Source organism: Chroicocephalus ridibundus, chromosome 17 (assembly GCF_963924245.1).
Source record: "Chroicocephalus ridibundus chromosome 17, bChrRid1.1, whole genome shotgun sequence".
NCBI lineage: Eukaryota > Metazoa > Chordata > Aves > Charadriiformes > Laridae > Chroicocephalus > Chroicocephalus ridibundus.
This window is the reverse complement of record NC_086300.1, coordinates 5012743-5034675: the sequence shown is the minus strand read 5'-3', so window position 1 is coordinate 5034675 and position 21933 is coordinate 5012743. Positions and strand designations below refer to the sequence as shown.

The 21933-nt window shown below is 48.5% G+C and overlaps 1 protein-coding gene across 7 annotated transcripts in view; it reads left to right on the top strand.

The window, feature by feature from the left end:
• TANC2 (tetratricopeptide repeat, ankyrin repeat and coiled-coil containing 2) overlaps positions 1-21933 on the top strand; it is a 331215-nt gene that overhangs the window by 269967 nt on the left and 39315 nt on the right. For all 7 annotated transcript variants that reach the window (XM_063354919.1, XM_063354924.1, XM_063354921.1 and 4 more), the window contains 3 exons: positions 1241-1472; positions 5467-5633; positions 7601-8208. In XM_063354919.1, the coding sequence (XP_063210989.1) occupies positions 1241-1472; positions 5467-5633; positions 7601-8208 (1007 nt within the window). The remainder of the gene's footprint in view (positions 1-1240; positions 1473-5466; positions 5634-7600; positions 8209-21933) is intronic.

Here is a 21933-nt window from a genome sequence, read left to right as displayed (position 1 = left end):
CAGGCTGGATACGCTGCCCGTCTCCCCCGGAGCCTGCTGCGAGCCGCGGGCTGGGTATTGCAGGTGGAGAGCCAGGAAGCCTTAATCACGGCCAGTAGCCATGGGCCACCTTTCATCTGAGCTCACCTGGCCTCCGGAGAGGCCACAACAATCTCCTGTGCGCGGTGTCCTCGCTTACATTGTCCTTTCCAAATTCAGAAATGCGCTTTATTTTGTAATATTTGTATTCTGCGCTACCACGCTCCGGGGCAGTGGTGGGTTTGATACGAAACTCATCCCACCTGCCTTGCCGGGATATTTTTGGATACTATGGGTGACATTTGGAAAGAAAACCTGGTGAGTGGGAGCTGGAGAAAAGCTTATTGAGCTGGCAGAGGCTCGCACCAAATGGCCGGGCGACGCTGCGAGGAGGCTGGTGCCAGCAAGGGAGCAGTGCTGGAGCAGCCTGCCCGGGGCTTTACAGGCAGGGAGAGACGTTTGTGGGCCTTTTTTTTTTAATGTTGCAAAGAAAACGGGAAAGTTGGCAGATTGGCGTGAGAAGATATCGCTGGTTTTCTGCTTATTTTAATAAGTGGGCAGAATTGAGTGGATTCTAGCAGAGTTTGAAGTGCTGGGAAAATCAGGTGATCTGGGAAAAGAAGAAGGTTTCCTTTTTTGCTTTTTTAATTGAATCGATTTGCTGAATGAGGAGCGGGATCGCAGTGGATGAGTAATGTATAGTAAGCCTGACATTCCCCCCCATTCACGGGAGTCTGTCGTCTGCGGATGCTACCTTGCTGTAAGGTGCTCAGCCCGAGCTCTCTGCCGGCTTCTACAGAGCCTGACATTTGAAAGCAGCAAATAAAAAATAAGTGCAAGAAAACAATCACAAGTTATTACTGACTGCCCTTAAACGGGGCTCGGAGCACAATCCTACCACTCCCTGCTCAGCGCGGTGCTTCAGAAATGTCAGGTACTGTCAGTGTCCGTCTCCGTGAGCAGCTACAGCTTGATTTCATTTATTCCTCAAGTGGCAGGTCCAGTCATTTTTCAGGATCGGTGCCTGTTTTTACCAACTGATTCGTCTGGATTCTTGTCATGGGTAGTTAACACTCGCTATTCGTAAAGACTTCGCCTGCCAGAATGCATCAAACTCACCCAACAAAAAACGCTGCTTTTAACAACTTTGCCCGACTCCTGTCTGATGAAGATGTGTGATTTTTTTTATTTTTTTTTCCCTTGTTCTTTTTCTCTTCGCCAGGTTGTCGCTTACCACTACTGCCAGGCTGACAACGCCTACACCTGCCTGGTGCCCGAGTTCGTGCACAACGTGGCCGCCCTGCTCTGCCGCTCGCCGCAGTTCGTGGCCTACAGGGAGCAGCTGCTGCGGGAGCCCCACCTGCAGAGCATGCTCAGCCTGCGCTCCTGCGTGCAGGACCCCATGGCCTCCTTCCGCAGGGGCGTCCTGGAGCCCCTGGAAAACCTGCACAAAGGTACTGTGACCACGCTCCCTCCGCTTGCCCTCCGCTCCCGCACGCTTCTCCATCCTTCTTTTATTATTGTTTTTTAAATGCTGCTTAGATGCTATCTGGGCATTTAAACAAAGACATAGATTGGTGAGGCACTGGCCCAGGTTGCCCAGAGAGGGGGTGGAGGCCCCATCCCTGGAGACATTCAAGGCCAGGCTGGATGAGGCTCTGAGCGACCTGATCCAGTTGAACAGATGTCCCTGCTTCCTGCAGGGGGGTTGGACTAGATGGCCTTTAGAGGTCCCTTCCCACCCAACACATTCTATGATCCTGTGATTCTGTGGTTAATCCTTCTGTGTCGCATCTCAGAACTGCAGGGAATCATAGAATCTTAGAATTGTCTCGGTTGGGAGGGACCTTTCAGACCATCAAGTCCAACCATCAACCCAACACTGCCCAAACCCACCACTCACCCATGGCCCTCAGCACCACGTCTGCCTGGCTTTTAAATCCCTCCAGGGATGGCGACTCCAGCTCTTCCCTGGGCAGCCTCTTCTGATAACCCTTTCAGTGAAGAAACATACCGAATATCCATCCTAAACCTCCCCTGGCACAACTTGAGGCCGTTCCCTCTTGTCCCATCGCCTGTTCCTTGGGAGAAGAGACCGACCCTCCCCGGCTACACCCTCCTTTCAGGGAGCTGCAGAGAGCGAGAAGGTCTCCCCTCAGCCTCCTCTTCTCCAGGCTGAACACCCCCAGCTCCCTCAGCCGCTCCTCACAAGGCTTGTGCTCCAGACCCCTCACCAGCTCCGTTGCCCTTCTCCGGACACACTCCAGCCCCTCAATGGCTTGTTTGTAGTGAGGAGCCCAAAATTGAACACAGTATTTGAGGTGGGGCCTCACCAGCGCCAAATACAGGGGGACGATCACTTCCCTAGTCCTGCTGGCCACACCGTTCCTGGTACAGGCCAGGGTACTGTTGGCCTTGGCCACCTCGGCACACTGCTGGCTCATATTCATCCGGCTGTCGACCAAGAGATGGGAAGAGATGGGATGTGGAGAAGCTGAGAATATGCCACGGTGCGTGTTTGGAAGCGAGTGGTTAACCATCCCTCTCCTCCTGACCCGCGTTTCAGGGCTGTAGATGTAACGCTAATGACAGCGTGAGTTTGGGTTTCTCTTTTCTTGCTTCCCCATCCCAAACCTGGCCTCGCAGCCCTGAGGGTGACAACAAGCAACAGTTTCCATGCACAGCTCTGCTTGTGGCAGCGTGTTCTGCTTTATTTGTGTAGAGGGTGAATGTTTTTCCCTTTCCCTGCCATTATTTAGTGAGCTTTTGAGAATCTGAAGCTCTGACCAAAGAGCCGATACCAGAAAAGTCTCTAGATACCCTCTGTAAAGCTCCTGGGGGAACTGGTAACAACCTTACCCTGACTACGGATTTCAGAGCTTTTTCTAATGCAGCATTGGGTTTGTCTCCTTTTCTTTCTTTCCTCTGCAAGATATAACTAATTCATTGTGACAGTCGCTAAATTTAAGATCTTTGCTCGTTGCCATGAAAACCGTCGGAGCGTTGCAAGAGTTCAGGCCTGTTGTCCTGCAAAACGACGTTTGTTAAAATGGCGCGCTACAAGTTGGCTGCAAAAATCGTGCTGTTAATTTTCTGTTAGCACCCTGCAGATGCCAGGGTAGGAGCCAACGTGAAATAGATGCAGTTTCTGCCAGATTCAAAGCCCCGTCGTATCAAATCAGTCCTTCAAAACCCCGTGTCCACGCTCTGAGCTGCAGCATCTGGGTCCATCCCGCACGGTTCCACCAGGCTCAAAGCGCACGTAGCGCCAGCACCACTCGACAGCCCTCGACTTTCCTGGCAGGGGGAAATGTCACTGTAGGAGTAGCGTGGCTACTCTTCCCTACCAACACTCCTGGCAAAAAAAACCAAAAGATATATTTAGGAACCGCTGTTCTAAAGGAAAATACTTCGTGGTTATTACAGTAACTACTTGGGAGGTTTTCCAGCTATTGAGTTCAAAGCATTTCAGAGGATGCTTATTTTTCTTGCCAAGCAGGTTGACCCCCATGTGGTCCTAAGTTCTGGAGGGGTGGAAAAATTTTAGATAAAAGCTTTTTTTTCTCCCCTCTTGGGTTGTGCTCTCAACATGGCTCCAGTGGAGCCAATGATCAGGACTCCCATCTTTCAGCCTTGCTGATGGAGAGCGCTGGCAAGGTAATTTGCGCCGAGTATTTCATACCAAAATGAGCAGTGTCTGGAAATTGGTTTTAAAACATATAACGTTTAAGACTCTGTAAATATATCAGCAGGTCTTTTACAAGGTGCTGTTGAAGCTTTAATGCTACTGGGACAAAATTATTGCGCAGCCGTTAATGGTGAACGTCACTGAGAAAGTTAGATTCAGGTTTCTCAAATATATATATTTTTTTAATCTCAAGGAATCTAAATAATATATGGGAGAACAAAGTTCTGATTCTTTCACTGCTCCCCGCTTTCTCCTCCCTCCCTCAGGCTTTATGAGAAACATGAGACGTGGGTATAAAACTCAGGCACTATATTCGCGCCAAGGTTTCAGAGAGTCATAAAGTGTATTTTCTAGTGTACCAAATAATCTTACTGAGAAGTTCACTGAAAAAGGCATCTTTGGTAATTTTAGTGCAAAATATGTGTTCTTCATATGGATATTAATAGCATGGTGGGAAATAAATGCAACTTGGTAACGTAAGGCAAGGGCAGGGTGGGATTTGGATGCTCAGCAGTGCCGAACGCAAGGTGTTTACGCATTGCTGTTCTCCCTGCAACACCGCAGAGACTGCTCCTGTCGTCCATGAACATGTCGTGCTGCGTTTTTACAGAAAATTTCCTGACGCAACTTAAAGTCGAAGGGAAAATCTAATCTGCTACTGGGAATACTGAGCTTTTTGATAGCAGGATTTATCTGTAGTACTTTACAGGGGACGAGCAAACTTTATACAGATCAGAACCTGTCGTACGTCTTAGAGCATATACCAACAATAGACTCTTGTTTCCCACCTGTTTTTGAGTTTATTCAGCAAGATTACCTTTGAGAAGATACCGCTTGAGCTTGAGATGCAAGTCTAAAAGAATCTCTATCATTGGTTATAAAGCTCTACTCAGCTCCCGGCGTCTGACACAGAAACGCTGACTTCATTGTCTACATCAGCTTGTTACTGATTGTTACCAGCAGCAAAAATACCCTGTTTAAAAAGTCCCTGATTTGCTTTTTGTAGGATCTTTTTTATTCCTCCTGACCCATTTATAAACGAGGTTTGGTTACAGAGTTGTGATCAAACTGCTTTACGATGCTGGGAGCTCAGAGAGGTTTCGAGCAGTCTCTGCTGAGCGGAGGCTGTAACCTCCAGAACGCCCAGCCCCCGGCGTGCCGGCTGCTGGTTTGCTCCCCTCAAATCCTTGTTCCGCCTGGCCATCAGGTCGGCTTCGGTTCCAAAACGCTTGCCCAAACCCCCGTTGGGCAAGAAGCCAGCGCCCAAAGCGCAGCTCAGGAGGATCTAGAGGCGTTGGGGAGGTGGATTTCTTGGTGAACCTTCATTTAGCACTTGCAAAAATTAAGGCAGGCTGCCATCAGGGTGAGAGTTTAACACCAAAACTATAAAGAACCGCTAATAATGCGTGTATTAAAACTTACTAGAAAGATGCTGATTCACATCAAATAACATCAGACTTTGTGAAAGAGATAATTCTTACAAAGAGGACTAGCTGTTTTTACCTGTGGGGTATCACAGTCGTGTGTATCATAACGAAAACACATGTTTTATAAGAATTGAAATAGTGTATGTGTGGCCTCCCTCTGTGTGTACGTGCACGTCACGTATCATAGCAAAGGTGCTGCTCTGTGTCTTTTTTCTTCTCTAGCAAAATCTGATGATGCTTTAAAGCACTGTAGTGACTTTGCAGTACGTTATAGTGGCGTGTCTAGCCTTTCAAATAAATGCTTTTTTCTTTTTCTTTTTCTCTTTCTCTCAGAGAGGAAGATCCCCGATGAAGATTTCATTATATTAATTGATGGTTTAAACGAGGCTGAATTTCACAAGCCCGATTACGGAGACACTATAGTATCATTCCTGAGCAAAATGATTGGAAAATTCCCTTCCTGGCTGAAGCTGGTAGTGACAGTCAGGACGAGTCTACAGGTATGAGACCAAGAATGGGGATAAACTGTGTCACTGTCACGATGGGCTTTGATAAAGAAGATCTTAGTGGGTATCTGCATTTGCATAGGACCCTTTATTTCAGGTTATCCTTTTGGCTTTTTTGTACTTGGATTTACGTTCATGTCCCCAAACTCCCTCTGCAGCCTTGCAAGGGTCTAATCCAGCATCACTTGCCCATGTCAATAAATGTTCATCAGCAAATGATTTAGTTCATTTGAGGGAAACATCTCACGTGCCAAGTGTGTTGGAGGGCAGGGCCGATGTCCGCCGGCCTGTGCTGCTCGAGAACGTCCTCTCCTCCCTGTGGAAGTGGGAAGGAACGCGCACCTTCCTACCCCTTCCGCGTGACCCACAGCGCGGGGTGTGACTGTTTCAGCCTGGAGGAGTCAACGTCGGGCCAAGACATCATTCGGCTTCATGAAGAATATCCTGAGCAGGTGCTGAAGCTCTAAGCGGAACGTTGTTTGGGTTATTCTGAACTACTTCTATTGTAGTTTGCAGCTGGGCAGGTTTTTGCCTTCACCCTGTCTTTAGCTACTCGTCACCGCTCCCTTGGCACAAGGATTAAGCTGACCTTAGTTCATTGGCTCAACTGCTCGTCTGCACGGAGCAAGCTGGAGAGCAAACACAGTGACCCAGTTAGGGCAGACCCGCTCCTTCGACTGTTTCACAGTAGAGCCGCTCGATTCGCAGCATCACTTGTGGGAGCACACACTGAGCGTCGGAGCCAAGAGCCCAGAGGAGAGCGACGTCAGAGGGACGAGAGGCGTTTGGGAGCCAGCTCAGCCCCACGCTCCAGCTGGACCAGCTGCTCCGGGCACAAAGGCCTGTCTGCAGCTCTGCGTTTCTCATTTTGTCATTATTAGCCATTTTTTCATTAGCACAGGGCTGCGCAGTTCATTTTTACCGAGCTCCATTAAGCAGTTTTATTGAGATTCTCTAATATTTCCTGAGCTCCGCAGGTTGATTTACTGTGGTCCTGCTGGCAGGGAGCTGAGGGCAGGTTCCAGCTCCATCAAGGCAGCCCAGCTGCTGCCCGGGAGCTGGGAACGGCGACTGCTCCCCAAGACACCAGGAGAGCACAGGCTATCTGCTGTTCTTTTTTTTTTTTGCTCAGTAATGGAGTAGATTAAACATCATTTGGAAGAAATCTTTTTGTAACTGTAGGGAAATCGCATCCCTATGGCTTGAATTCCTCATTTCATTAGGCCTTCTGCAGCCCTACGGTCGTCACTGCAAGCTTTAGTTTTGCGCTGTGCTCACCCTCTTTATTTTGCTGGAGAATTGATGGCTTCGCCTGCCTTGTCCAGCTCTGTTGCGTCATTTTTCCACGCTTTGCGGTGCCTGAGAGCCCATGACACAAGAACTCCTCTGAAAAGACCTTTGATGATCTTCAATTTACGTTGCATGAGCATCATCAGTGAGCTCAGCAGATGAGAGAATCCCTGGCCACACTATCCTGCAGCAGATAAATGTATTTATTTTGCAGCGGAAAATACTCGCTATTCTCTGTCTTGATGTTTCCGTGCGTTTCCGTGCACTTAGCTCGGCTTCAGCAAAATTTCTCCTGGCCTCAGATCCGTCATCTGGTTGCCCGTTCCCTCTGAGAGGGCAGCAGAAGGGATGGCATATTGATACGTGGTTGGGATGGGGTGGGAGTAACGAGGGCACTGCGCTGGGGGAATTTTCCAGCCCTTTCCGTGGATGCAGTACGAGGAACCGTGTCCTTCGTTTTTATTTCAGTCATGTTTCACACGCAATCTACTTGATTATAGATGAGATCGTGAGGTCCTGAGGGCACAAACTGCCATCTTGTGTGCTTGCCCTGATGGAAGAGGTCTTAAAGGAGTCTCAAAGGTGCTATTGTAATGTGAATTAAGTTTACTTAATGAATAATAAACACTGCCAGCATGAGTATCCTTTTTTTTTTCTTTCTTTCTTTGTAGGAAATAATTAAGCTGTTGCCCTTCCACAGAATATTTTTGGACAGACTGGAAGAGAATGAAGCCATAGACCAGGACCTGCAGGCGTATATCCTTCATCGGATACATAGCAGCTCGGAGATCCAGAACAACATCTCGCTTAACGGCAAAATGGACAACACTACGTTTGGCAAACTCAGTTCTCACCTCAAGACCTTGAGCCAAGGGTCCTATCTGTACCTAAAACTCACTTTTGACCTCATAGAGAAAGGATACTTGGTACTAAAAAGCTCCAGCTACAAAGTCGTCCCAGTGTCTCTGTCAGAAGTGTACCTGTTGCAGTGCAATATGAAGTTCCCAACGCAGTCTTCCTTTGATCGGGTTATGCCTCTCTTGAATGTGGCAGTGGCATCTCTGCATCCATTAACAGATGAACATATTTTTCAGGCCATTAATGCAGGTAACATTGAGGGCACTTTGGAGTGGGATGACTTTCAGCAGAGGATGGAGAACCTTTCTATGTTTCTTATCAAACGTAGAGATATGACGCGAATGTTTGTTCATCCCTCTTTCCGAGAATGGCTTATTTGGAGAGAAGAAGGTGAAAAGACCAAGTTTCTTTGTGATCCTAGGTAAGCAAACGCTCTGAGAAATCGGAGCTTACAAATGTGTTCCTCTCATACTGTTACCTGAATCCGTTCATTTGACGAGGTCGCGTATGGATGCGGTTACCTGACTTTGGTCTGTCTACACTGTAGATATCTACATCTGGACTAGTCACCTTAGGTATTTATGTTGTTCGTGGAAAGAAATAAGCATACAACTGACGCGGCAAACCTAACAGTCATCTTCAGAAGGAGATGAGCTGTTCCTCAGAAGGCCCCAAGCTGACCAGCTCCCGTCCAGGCATCACCAGGGCTGTCTGCGTTTCAGCAGATTACTCCTGCCAGCTCAGTCTGGAGAAGGGGAGTCATCCTCCCTTTCTCCAAAGGTATCGAAACCACGTGAAGTAGAGGATAAGGAGATGGAAGATGAGTAGTGTGGATGCGTCTTTTGCAATTGGCTTCTTTTTGAAGTTGTGTTCCTCGTAGTCCTACTGAATGTCTTTCTGAAAACAAAATAAGGAACAGAATCAGGCTGGAGCGATTTTGGACTGTAAATGCATCCGTAATCTCCATCCTGATAGCAGACGAGTTCCTGGCTTAGCTCACAGGGAGCAGAATTTAATCATGGCTAGATTTATATTCTCTAAACCCAGTGATCACTATTAACAATGTTATCTTTGTTTCTGCTGAAGAGTAGAAACAGACGCTCTGACTGTAATTCTAGTACTTTATCTCCATGAGCTTTGCTCCATTTTGTCTGCCCCTTTCTTAAAATATGATTATAAAAATCAGGGAAACACTGGGACTCAAGGCCGTGCCGGTGCATCTCCCAGACCCTGTGGTCAGTCTGAAGAAAATACGATGGTATCTGCTGGAACAGAATAGCCACCTGGCTGATGAAAGCAGCTGTACCTCTTAGCGGTGTCGGAGTAATTTACCACTTTAAATTTTGTGGTAAACAGGCTGCAGTAGAAAAATACTATATAGCTCCTCCCAACGGGCTGCTTCTCTGTTTTAGTAGGTTCTCCACAACAGTCATGTCGAGCGAACCCTTTGTAGAGCATCTCACAGCAGCAGGTGTCGTTATATCAATCAATGTTACTTATTTAATGTCCTTCCTCGGGGTCATTAAGTGCTTGTCACTGCGTAACGCTTTTCCGCCCTGTCTGCAGTGCCTGCGTGGTGCTCAGGCCTGTGGAGCTGAGAGCTTTCTCCCTCCCAGTTGCTCCCACCCGGTGCTACTGGTTTTTGTCTGCCTCCTGTGGTTTTGGCTGGCCTGGCTGTAAGGGAGATTGTCGTCAGCCAGGCAGGGGACGGCAAACAGCAATTAGCACTAGTCACACAGCGCTTGCCGTAACGAACCGTAATCATAGAATCACAGAACATGTTGGGTGGGAAGGGACCTCTAAAGGCCATCTAGTCCAACCCCCTGCAGTGAGCAGGGACATTTGTAACTGGATCAGGTCGCTCAGAGCCTCATCCAGCCTGGCCTTGAATGTCTCCAGGGATGGGGCCTCCACCCCCTCTCTGGGCAACCTGGGCCAGTGTCTCACCACCCTCAGTGGAAAGAACTTCTTCCTAATGGCTGATCTAAACCTGCCCTGCTCTAGTTTAAACCATTGCCCCTCGTCCTATGGCTACGTGCCCTTGCAAACAGCCCCTCCCCAGCTTTCCTGGAGCCCCTTCAGGGACTGGAAGGGGCTCTAAGGTCTCCCCGGAGCGTTCTCTTCTCCAGGCTGAACCCCCCCAACTCTCTCAGCCTGTCCCCACAGCAGAGGGGCTCCAGCCCTCAGAGCATCTTCATGGCCTCCTCTGGACCCACAATGAGAGCGACTTGGAAAAATCACTACTTTCCTTCATTGCCAGGAAAATAAAATTCAGGTGCAGGCTGGGTACCTGGTGGGTGAGGCCCCGGCGTGCGTTGGGTTCTGCGTGTGGTGTCCGTGCGTATGGCTGGGGAACCGGGGGGCTTTGCTTCTCAGGGTTCAGAAATACTCGGCATTCTCACAGTGGGCAAGGGTGTTCTCAGAACGCCCAAATTCGGAGTGAAACTCAAACATGCTACATTTTAGGTGGTTTCACACTGAAACCCGGCGTGCGACCACGCGTGATTTTAGCATGAAAGCAGAAATCAGCCCGTATTGACTCGACGAGTCAATGGATCTCTGCTCAGCGTTCAGCTCTGGTGCTGCCTTTCATGAACACGACGAACATGTCGCGCTGCCCTAAAGACCGTGCAGGAGACTTTCAGGCGTCACTTTTCATCCCGTTTGTGCCATTTCACGTGATAAATTAATGGTGACTTTAAAGTCCACGGGGAGCACTCGTGCTCTTTGCAAGGAGGGAATCCCTGCAGAGCTCACCCGACTCGGCTCCTTCCTGCTGGTGAAAAAGAAGTTACAACAAATATAACGGGCTCCCACCGCCTTGAGCGCGAGTCCATACGTACTGGAGGCCTAATAAATATCTCCACCGTATAATGTGCACTAATTGCATTACACTCTGATGGTAGATAATGAAACAGGATACATTTCAGTGATTAATAGAGGGGACCCCCTGAGATTCAGCTGCTGCGCTCCTCAAAATCCTCCTGTCCAGCTCTCAGGGAAGAGCTAATATTGAGATGTTGAGCTCAGAGCACGGTAAACCCTTAGCGGCGATTAAGATAAGTAATGATTTTTCATTTTATTTCTTCTAAAAGAAGCACAGCTTGCCACTGCCGGAGCTCATAGGAGTAGCCTGTGAAAATTTGCCTGGGTCTGGTTTGTTCACAGCAAGTTGAAATTCTCTCTGCTCGCTTGGGATTTGAGAAGAGGTGGCAACTGTATGGACCGCTCCCGAAATTCGTCCTCCGATGTTGCAGGAACGGGCCGTTAATGTGAAGCTCGTTGACCGTGCCGTGTTGATAGATAAAGAGTCAGGTCGCTGAGGCCGATTATACCCCGAGAGAAGAGCTTTGAAGTGAAATGTGGTTTTGTGAAGCTGCTTTTAATTGACTTACCCTGACAGAGTGTCCAGGTGTGAGGACGTTACGAAGGAAATTGGGATAATGGGCCTCGTGTCGGTGGCACTGCAGCTGGGGTCATCGCCCTCGTTTCATCGATGGCAGCGAGTTCCCATGTTCTCAGAAGCGGGGAGGAGAGGGGAGAGGAAGAACACAGCGTCCAGAAATTACCACATTTTTCTACGCTTTTAAGATAAACAGCACGTCTCCATCCTCCAGATTTTTGTGTTAGCCCGTTGAGATGCTAACCCTCTTCTTTGAACGCTCGCCGTGTGTTTGCTGTCCAAAGCAAAGGCTAATTGGCATTGGGACGCTATCGCTGCAGGCTGTGCCGCAGGGGAACCCCCCCGGCATCCCCCGTTACTTAATAGCAGGGCACCAAAAAAGCGTTTGTCAGAGCGTTTAACCAGCATTGCAGTAATGACCCCCCCAGCCTGTCAGCGTAGCACGATTAACCAAGTGTCTTAGTTGACAAATAACATAAAATATTTTAGGGAAAGACCCAATCCTTTGTGACTGGTCGATGGAGAAAGTGGTTGTTATTGTACGTTCACTCTTACGCTTTTATTTCGTAACCTAAATTCTGCTATAATGCTGTGCTGTTTTCTGCCTAGACTTAATCAGAAACTTCCATGCAATTATTTTCCATGCTTTTACAACGCTAATAAAATGTTTTATCCCTGTGCTGTTGCTGAAGGGACTGAGAGAGAGACAGAAGTGAAGTGATTTGCCCTGGCAGGGCAGTAAAAGAGCTGTAGGCAGATATGGACCCCAGAAGTTAAATTACTCTATCTGGATTTAAGTGTCAGCGTCTGAGTTACTTGTCTAGACTCGCTTTATAGACAGAGGAGAGAAATGAGAATGATTCATTTCATCATGACCTAAAAGGCTAAAATAGGTCAGATGAAGAGTGCCTGGGAAGCGTCTCCTCCTGTTGATTTACGATGGGAGCTCGGGGTGATGGGCTCACCAGGAGATGTCTCCAGTATTGACAAATAAAACTGGATGAAATTAATCTGTCCAGGCTGCTCTTCAAACCAATGCATAGGGGTTTGAGGTTGATTCACGGATTTTCTTTTCTTGTACAGGAAAGCTAAGGAAGGAAAAAGATACTCTCTATGCTCTTGCACGCATATGACTGTCTTTCTTCAGGCTTTTGCCTCTCGGGGTGGCACTGGACCACCCAGCGTTGTGCGTGCTGGTGGTACGTCCCCTATTGTCACCGCTCAGTCTGGAGCAGGGTAGAAACAGGCTTTTTGTCTGCACTGCTCAGGGAAGTTCCCAGCATGTGTGGGATCTTAGCAAAATGAAGCATTTAGGTCTTCACCTCAGATGCTTCACCTCAGGCTTGGGTTCATCTCACCTAATTTTCAATGCTTGCAGTCCGCGCGTCTCTTCCTCAGGCAGTCACTCTGCTCTCCTTTAACGCTTGAAGCAATTCATCTGGCCTGTTTTAGCTGCTGACTTGGATGAGCTGAATCCCATCCCCGATCCATCCGAGTCATACGAGGAGAGGCTGAGGGAGCTGGGCATGTTTAGCTTGGAGAAGAGGAGGCTGAGGGGAGACCTCCTTGCCCTCCACAACTCCCTGAAAGGAGGGTGGAGAGAGGTGGGGGTTGGCCTCTTCTCCCAGGGGAATAATGACAGGACCAGAGGAAAGGGTCTGAAGCTGCGGCAGGGGAGGTTTAGGTTAGATATTAGGAGGAATTACTTTACTGAAAGAGTGGTCAGGCCCTGGAACAGCCTGCCCAGGGCGGGGGTTGAGTCACCATCCCTAGAGGTGTTTAAGAAACGTCTCGTCTAGATGTGGCACTTCAGGGCATGCTCTTGTGGCAGAGATTGTAGGGGTTTGGGGTTTTTTTTTTTTGTTATTGTTTTTTGTGTGTGTGTGTGTTTATGGTTGGACTCGATGATCTCAAAGGTCGTTTTCAACCATGAAGATTCTATGATTCTATGATCCCCTCTGCTGCCTGGAGGGCAGTCCAGGGTGGCTCGCTCAGGTGTGGACATGCTGCTCCGGGGAGGTGACCTGCGCCAGGCTAGACCTCGGCAAAAATGGGACACTGCAGAGATGGTGCTTTCAGTGGAGGTTTGCTCCTGTTTGCTGAACTCTGGAAGTGCAGCCCAAGGGGTTTCTCCCAGCTGGAGCTGCGGCGTTGGATAGGCAGAGCAGAAGCTCTGCTGAGCTGGACTTCATTAAGGCCAGTCTGCAAGTAAGCATAATGAAGAATGATTTTTGTCTGCAGAAATTAAACTGTTCCTTGACACGACGAGGACTCTGTTCTGCTTCTGTCTCCTTGCTGTTGCACAGATGTTTGGTTAACCGCACTCACTTTGTGGTTTATCGTATGATGGGGACAGAAGCTTTTCTGTTTCCGTAAGAAGAGCGAGAGCAGTGAGGACAGCAGTCACTGGCGTGATGATGGAGGAGAGTCTCCTGGTAGAGAACTTTGGAGGAATATCCTGCTGCACACAGGGCATTTTCACTGGGCGGAGATGCAGAGCTGTTCTCATGGATACTAAAGATGCGGTTAGTCTGAAATCCCAAATATCTGTGTCCAGGTTTCCAGAAAAGCTGAATGCTCAGGTGTGGGGGAGAGACTTGGCGGGGGTTTGGCATCTCTCAAGATCAGGGTGTCGGTGCCTTGTTCAGCAATGGCACCGCTGGGCTGACGTGGCTCTGAAACCCAAGCTTGGAAATAACGCTTTTTGGTACTCTTCAAGAGATGTTCTCTTCAGGGCACCAAGACTTCATAGAATCGTAGAATCGTCTCGGTTGGAAGGGACCTTTCAGATCATCAACTCCAACCATCAACCCAGCACTGCCAAACCCACCACTACCCCATGTCCCTCAGCACCACGTCTGCCCGGCTTTTAAATCCCTCCAGGGATGACAGTTCCACCACTGCCCTGGGCAGCTCCTGCTCCTCGACTTTATTAGAAGGTATCTAATAACCAGGGATATCACAAAAAAAATAATGATCAGGGAGAGGTACTGGTGGGTCCATCGTTGAGGTTGAGGGCACCTCCTCACCTCTTCCCTCCTCTTCTACATCCACAAACCAAACCTGTCCCTGTCCCTCAGACCCCAAGGGAAGGCCCCCTGCGTGGATTAGCGTGCGCAGCCATCCCAAATGAAGCGCGCGTCTCTAATCCAACACGGCGAGTTGCCATGGTTTCGAGCAGAGCTGTCTTTTAATACAATACAGTATAGATGTTTTGCATTTGCCTTTTTCCCTCAGAGGCATGCTGCAAGTGGAGACTTTCCCTACACAAAATTAATGGGTTTATATATTACCCAGCAAAATGATACAGTGTATATATTGAAAACATTATACAAAGGGTTTTTTTTTTCCATTTTGATGGACTGCTTTATCTGATTGACAAATAACAATCCCCAGTCAAAAGATAATTCATTTAGAAAGTTTGGAGGAAAAGAGGTCGTTGAAAATGATATTTATAAAAATTCAGGGATACGAGAAAACAGCTTTAAGTGGGTCTGGGTCCTTAGATTATGCATCAGCTTCTTAAAAATTACCCACAGTTAGCTCCTCTGTGTGTAGCTCACTTTGTCGTTATGGGGCATGGATTAGTTGACATTCTTCCTCTTCTGTATTACAAGATTCTGAAAAGCTCTTGAAACACACTGTGCTTTGTTGTTAGCTGAAATGCTCGAGCGTTCACCAAAACTCAGGCTGGGTCTGAAGGGTTTTCACTGCGTTCGCGTGGGATGGATTTCACTCAGCGAAGCAAAGGTGCAGTTTGAATTCAAGGTGAGGCAAAAGACGGGCCTGGTGATTTATTTGAGTCCCTTGTGTACTTACGCAGGAAATTAAAAACAATGCGGTGCCCGCTGGCACCTTGTGAGATGAAGGAATCAGATAGTCACAAGCGGAGGGCGGTCGGTGGCAGCGCCGGTGCTCGAGGTGCAGCGGGGAGCTGAGCACCGCCGCTTCCATGAGTATTTCGCATTGCTTTTCCATGGGAATTACCTCTCTGGATGTGTTTTTCCTGGCTCCACAGTGCCAGTCTTTCAGCTCCGCGTGTATCATCACTCCCGGGGGCTGTTGTGGGTGCCCCAGTACCGGAGCGTGCGGCACCGGGCGCATCGGCAGAAGCAGAGGGATGTGCCGTGGTTTGTTTTCCCCTCTCCAGCTGTGGGCTGGATGCCACGTGTCACCGAAATACACGAGGTCAGGTTTTGTTCCTTGCCCAGCCTGCTGTCCGGTCGCCTGCGCTTGGGCAAGGCCCGCGCTGAGTTAGTGTAATTAATTACCGAATCACCACGGGATCTGGTGTTTTAAGACCATTTCCATGGCTCTACTTTTGGCAGAAGTGTGGAGCACGGTAAAATCGGTGTCGTACCTGTGATTAGGGGAAGGCCTTTGTCTGTACCCATAGCGTAAGAACAACAGTAAAATGTTTCTTGCTCTTTGAATTTACTCCTCAAGCGGACCATAGTGAGTGCCATATTTTTGGATGACAAAGACGAATCCATCATAATGTCCTCCAGTTAATTGGAGGGGCAAACGCAATCTGTTCACCAAGCGGTAGAGACTTGATGGAGTGCTGGCTCAGAGAATACAACTTTTAGGCTTCCCATATGACTTCCAGAATAAAGTTTTCTGATTCCCTGACCTGTAACCTAGCGCATTTTGAAATGTAAAAAAGAATGGGCAGTAGCTCAACAAAATGAATGTAGGAAGCTTATTTTACACAAGTATCCACGTCGCCAGCATCTCTGGATGTTAACTCTAATCTCATGCAGAAATACAGAGCTAAAAAATAAATGATTAAAGCTGGCGGTAGCAAGTTGGGCAGCTGTAACGGGGACTTCTCTGAGCATCAGAAGCCAACGCCTGTGTAAGATGAGGGTCAAGACAGGGTGCGCGCAGGAGAGAAGGAAACTCGAACTCCTTGATGTGGTGGCTCTGCGTCTCGCGAAGCGGTGAAGGGGTTTCGCTGCAGGTTTTTCCTCGGAAATTTGGGCAGGGTTGCCGCTGCACGTCAGTTGGAAGAGACGAGGAGAAATGGGAGACGGAGTATGAATCATGAGAGATGAGATGGAGAGCAGATGTGATCGCTGCCACCCTAAAGGACAGCAGCAGAGCAGCTTGCTTTAACTGGCTCGTTAGACATGCCACCTAAGCATTCGGATGCAGAGGGGGTTTTGAATATATTTAGCGTCTTGAGCTACTGTGCTCATAAAATCTTTTCTTCTGGCCTGTAAACTTCTATATGCTGTACCATTTCCACCTCTAAGTGGAAGAAAATATTCATGGAATAACCCGTTCTGTGGCACTGAGCCACCAAGAAGAGAGAGGTGGAGTTAATCAGAGGCATTATCAATGCTGACCAAAGAAAGAAATGTTGCTTAATTTCTTCCTGTTATTTCGTTCCTCAAGTCTTAAGACCCACGTACGGAGCAAAGCCATCTTCCAGCAGTTCGGTAGAGAGTAGCCGTGACTTTGGTCCATCCTGCTTCTTACGTGGTCATTTACTCCTGGTCAAAGCGGCAGTAAAGCACTTCCAAATCACATTCCCCATTCTTTTATAATCCTGTGTGTTTTAAATTGCTTCAGGTTGAATGAGAACAGAAAGCGCGTCACCGTTTGCCTTTTGAGATCTTCTCTGTGGGTTAACTGGGTAGTCACTGGAGAGCTTGCGGAGAGACGTCGTTATTCATTTTACCCATCCAACATATTTATTAAATATGCCAGGAGTCTTTTCACACTGCTCTTGGACAACGCTTCTTTTCTCTGAATATAAAGTAATCTGTTCCTGGCAACCAGCAGATTTTCCGAAAAGCCTTGTGAACTGATCGGAGACAAGGGAATTGCATCTTTGCTCTCTGGATCTGGATTTTTAAATCTCATTAAGTCAGGGCTTGTAAGCGTTTGGAAATGCTTTTTTTCCTCTCCTTTATCCTTCCTTTTTTGTTCTATATTTTTTAAATCACCGTAAGTATCTTTTGTTACCTTGAATGTGAAGGGTGCCATCGGAGTTGTCTGGTTTTTCTCTTTGCTGCCTCTCTTGGCAGTTCCTGGCTGCCTTTGTTCATGTAGCGTAGAGGTTCTCCAGGACGAGCTCCTGAGAGGGATGCAGCGCTGTTATCCCAGATAAACTACAGACGGACTCGTTCTCTGTGATAGCCACGCGTGTAACGTAATCTGAGGCGGGCTCTACCCACCCTTGATAAAATACGGGTGCGGCACGGTTCGTACCTTTGGGATTTTAACGGATGTCCTTGAGAAATACAAACTGAGACCAGGATTGTGTGGTTCCAGTTTCAGCTGAGCTGCCCCAGCGAGGTTATTGCCGTTACATCTGCCAAAGTTACTTAAATAAATTTTCTACCTGAACGCAATACGGTTGTGGATGCTGTTAATACCAGTGGTATTAAGACCGCTGCGGTAAGGAGGTTTCCAGCTCGTTCAAAATGAGGAGTCATTAAGCTTCAGGGTGCTCTAAAGCATCTCTCAGTGCTGCAGCTCTCGTTACCTGCCGGTTGTTCCTCTCCTGGCTGCATCTCCCGGGGCCAAGGACATGGAACATGGTACCGCTGCCTGCCTTTGGAGCTCACGGCCCTCCAGATGCGAACGGGATCGTAGCTGTGCGGATGGTATTGGTTTCGCTGGTGTTCAGTCACACCCTGGCCATGAAGAAGCATCCAGTGAGCCCATTGATTTTATGAGATGTCAGAAACTTTTTAAGTCCTCCATCGCCAAGATGCTGTCACTTAAATTAAAATTGCTCTTAAGTATAGGCCAGATGCTGTTAAGTGATTCCATTTCTGCTTTTCAAACGCTCACGGAGTGGTTTGTGCAATGCTTTAGCTCTCCTTTACTCAGATCACGGGTTTGCTGCTTTCACTCCTTAGGCTACACGAGGGCGTGGGGAATGGTAACGAAGCACTAGGAATAAGGGCGATCACAGGATATGGGGTTTTTTTGTGCAGTGCTTTGGCTCCTGCAAACCAGGAACGGTCGGTCTAGCACTTCTGCTTGGCAGCAATAACATCACGGTTGAAATATTAAATTACGAGCGGATGGCTTTCTAAGAGCCGTGCTGCAGTGAAAGCGGGGTGCTGGGCTTGGTGTGTGCGTCCATGGCTTGTGCATCTGTAGATGGTACAGGTTGAGCCTCATCACCTCTAGATCATCACGTATAACCCATTTTAGCATGGAAAACTCACATTTTCTACCTGGAGTGATGGATTTCTAGTTTATGGTTAAGGCCATTAGGTGTTGCCCTGTGTAATGAACAGTTGTGATGATGGTATGAGTGGGTCAGGGCAATAAGACAACTGTTGGGTGCAGCCCAGAAGGCCAGTCGCATCCTGGGCTGCATCAAAAGAGCTGTGGCCAGCAGATCCAGAGAGGGGATTCTCCCCCTCTACTCCGCTCTCATGAGACCCCACCTGGAGTCCTGTGTCCAGCTCTGGAGCCCTCAGCACAAGAGGGACATGGACTTTTTGGAGCGGGGCCAGAGGAGGCCATGGAGGCGACCAGAGGGATGGAGCCCCTCTGCTGTGGGGACAGGCTGAGAGAGCTGGGGGGGTTCAGCCTGGAGAAGAGAAGGCTCCGCGGAGACCTTGGAGCCCCTTCCAGTCCCTGAAGGTGCTCCAGGAAAGCTGGGGAGGGGCTGTTTGCAAGGGCACGTAGCGATAGGACGAGGGGCAATGGTTTAAACTAGAGCAGGGCAGGTTTAGATGAGCCATTAGGAAGAAGTTCTTTCCACTGAGGGTGGTGAGACACTGGCCCAGGTTGCCCAGAGAGGGGGTGGAGGCCCCATCCCTGGAGACATTCAAGGCCAGGCTGGATGAGGCTCTGAGCGACCTGATCCAGTTACAGATGTCCCTGCTCACTGCAGGGGGTTGGACCAGATGGCCTTGAGTTCCAACCCAACACAGTCTATGATTCTATGAAGCAAGCAAGCAGCAGCCATGCTGGCATAGCTCTCGTCCCGCTGGTAGGGACCCGTGTCTGCAGTGTCCTAATGCCGTAGCGTTGTGTCCTCAGTTGCTTCTAGGTGGGGTGGCTGGTTTTGATCGGATGCTCCATAGCATGTCTCTCTGCGATGAGCTCTGACCCGAGGGACGGACGGATTTTTCTTGCTTGTGAACTTGGCTGTCCCAGTTAGTTAGCTTAGCAAATTAAACCAGTGTTTAATTCTGTCGGAGAGAATATCGCGTGCTTAAGAGCATTCCCCGTTTTGTTTGAATTTTCTTGTATAATGTTAATTCCTTCCAAGTTAGCTCGCAATTATAACATCAGAGGGAAACTATGTTACAGAAATCGATAAATCCATTTTGGTGATTAAGTGATCCTTCAAGAGTTCACTGAGCGCTCTGCAGTCTGGACAGACATCCTTCCGAGAGCGAAGGAGGCTCCGGGCTTTGTCAGAGCAGACATTATTCTCTCTGCCGAAGTTATAAAATTGCACTCTGCAGAGCTGAATAAAATATAAATACACATCTCTTGGAAGACCAGATTGGCTGGGCACAGTGTCAAATCTCTGGATTTTGGAAAGGTTTTGTGGGATTAGCTGACAGAAGGGAGATGTGGGTGTGAATCAAGGAATTTGGCCTTCAGTAGATTCAGAAGTAAACGGGACTGATTCTCACTGATATTTTTGCCTGTCCTTTACTCCAGTAGTGCAATGCCTTAACACTAGAGTAATTTTGCACCCTTTAAAATCTCTCTTACTTTGCCCGAGGGATAGAGGAGTACAGATAAAGCCCAGAGCCGGGAACTTTCAACATTTTCTTTTGTGTTTCCCCACGCTCCGTCGCAGCTCTTTGGTCGCGCTGGTACTTTATTAGTGACCCCTTGCCCCCTTCCACGGGGGACGGGGGGCACGATGAGGGATGCGCTTGAGGTACCAACTCCCTGCGTCGCCTTGCTCTGCGCTCAGAGCTGTGTGTGCCTCAGTGTTGGGTGAATAAGGGAGCAGATGTGTAGGGACCACGCTGCGGAAGCCAGCGTCTCCCCTTGTGCCCGTATAGAGCCTTCGCTTACGTTACTCTTCCTTATAGCTGCTGTGTGCGTGCACCGGTTCGTGCTATGCCGGGGCTTGCAAGGATGAAGACTCATCTTTAAGTCTTTATATATACATGTGTGTGCACATCCACACAGGCAGCCCTGGCCGTTACAGGAGCCTGCGAGAGCAGACAAAGGCTGCCGGGGCTGGGCCGGCAGCGCTATTAATTTTTCACAAAAAGATACCTTACATTAAAAATAGAAAAAAAAAATCTCTGATGATAAACTCGGCAGTGGTGAAATTCAAAGCAAATCATTTCTCTGAGCTCCTTGATGTAGAAATCATTACTGCCATCCTCTGCTGTATTAAAAGAAAAAAAGCCTGTGCTGTTGGAGTCTGGTTTAGCATGCAATTAACGTTGACAGAACAAGTGACTGCAAGTGTTTATCAACAAGCCCAAAGCCAAGGTCTGGGAAACATTGCAGAGGTAATGTATTACTCATGAATACTGTACTTCATTCTGGAATAGTTCGTACATGCCTTATTCATAACAGCCAAAGTCATGCATATAATTAAATTTAGGTAAATACCCTACCAGCTGCAGCTGAAAAGCAATTTAGGAGCTAACTGTGGAACCTGGGCGCGTGTGTCAGTCAGGAGCCGCACTTCATCTCTCGCCGTGAAGAAAAGGCACATTAGAAGTTTCTGGATCTTCAGCTTGTGCTTGGGATTAATAGAGTTACAGCTCCAGTCAGAGCCTTCCCAAAGGTTTTCGAAGAGTTTTCCATCAACAAGCAAACGACTGGCATCGTTTCCTCTTCTGTGATGCGAAAAACAGGGGGTAGAGGCGGTTGGCTGCGGGGTCCCCTTGCGCAGCGGCGCTCGGATCTGGAGCAGAAGGCCGCGGTCGGTGGTCACCAGCCTGACGACTCCCCCAGAAAGGAAACGAGCCGATGGCTTGGAAGGAACTTGCACCACCCGCCTTTCAGTGGGGTAAATGCGTTGGCTCTTCTCCAAAGCATGAGCCCAGCGTTGGGAAGCTGATGAGCTATTGAGAGGCGTTGAGTGCATTAGAGTGATTATAGGTTTTCGTAATCTGGCTGAGTGGGGACGGATGAAATCCAGCAGTTGCTGTGCTCCTTGACTTGCAGCTGTATCTAGCCACGCTCCAGCTGTGTTTCACAGTCGCTTGGTTCCTCCTGATCTGTTTCTCCTTTCCACGGGCATTCCTGGAGGTTAATCAGCGTAACGAGCAAATGCATTTGTCTGTCTCCTTTAAAAGGATGCGACCTCATGGTCTTCTCCCACTCCAAAGATGGGGTTCAAAGAGGGGAAGAGCAAAAGGAAGGAAAGGCAATAAGCTGGAGATAACTGAAGGTGCTACAACCACTTCCAAGGCCCTTCTGTTTTCCCAGATTTTTACTTTTGTCCCTCTGTTGGTGCTATATGGAGAACTCTCACAGCACGGACGCGTGGCAGTGGGAGGCACTGCCCTGCACACAAGGCATCCTGACGAATTTTAAGCACTCAGCCGAGGCATCTAAGCTACATCTTGATGAGCTGAGTCACCATCTGGAGGAGCTTCTCCTTCTCCAGTGACGGGGAGTGTGGAGCTATGGGATCCCAACACGGACACCTCGCCATGTGCCAAGCCAGGGTGTGGAGAGGAGATAACAGGCAAACATGCAAAAAAAAAGTTTTTCTTCAGTTTCTGCTTAAGCTCAAATCACCCTAAGAGTGAAGGATACCATCAGTCAATAAAAACA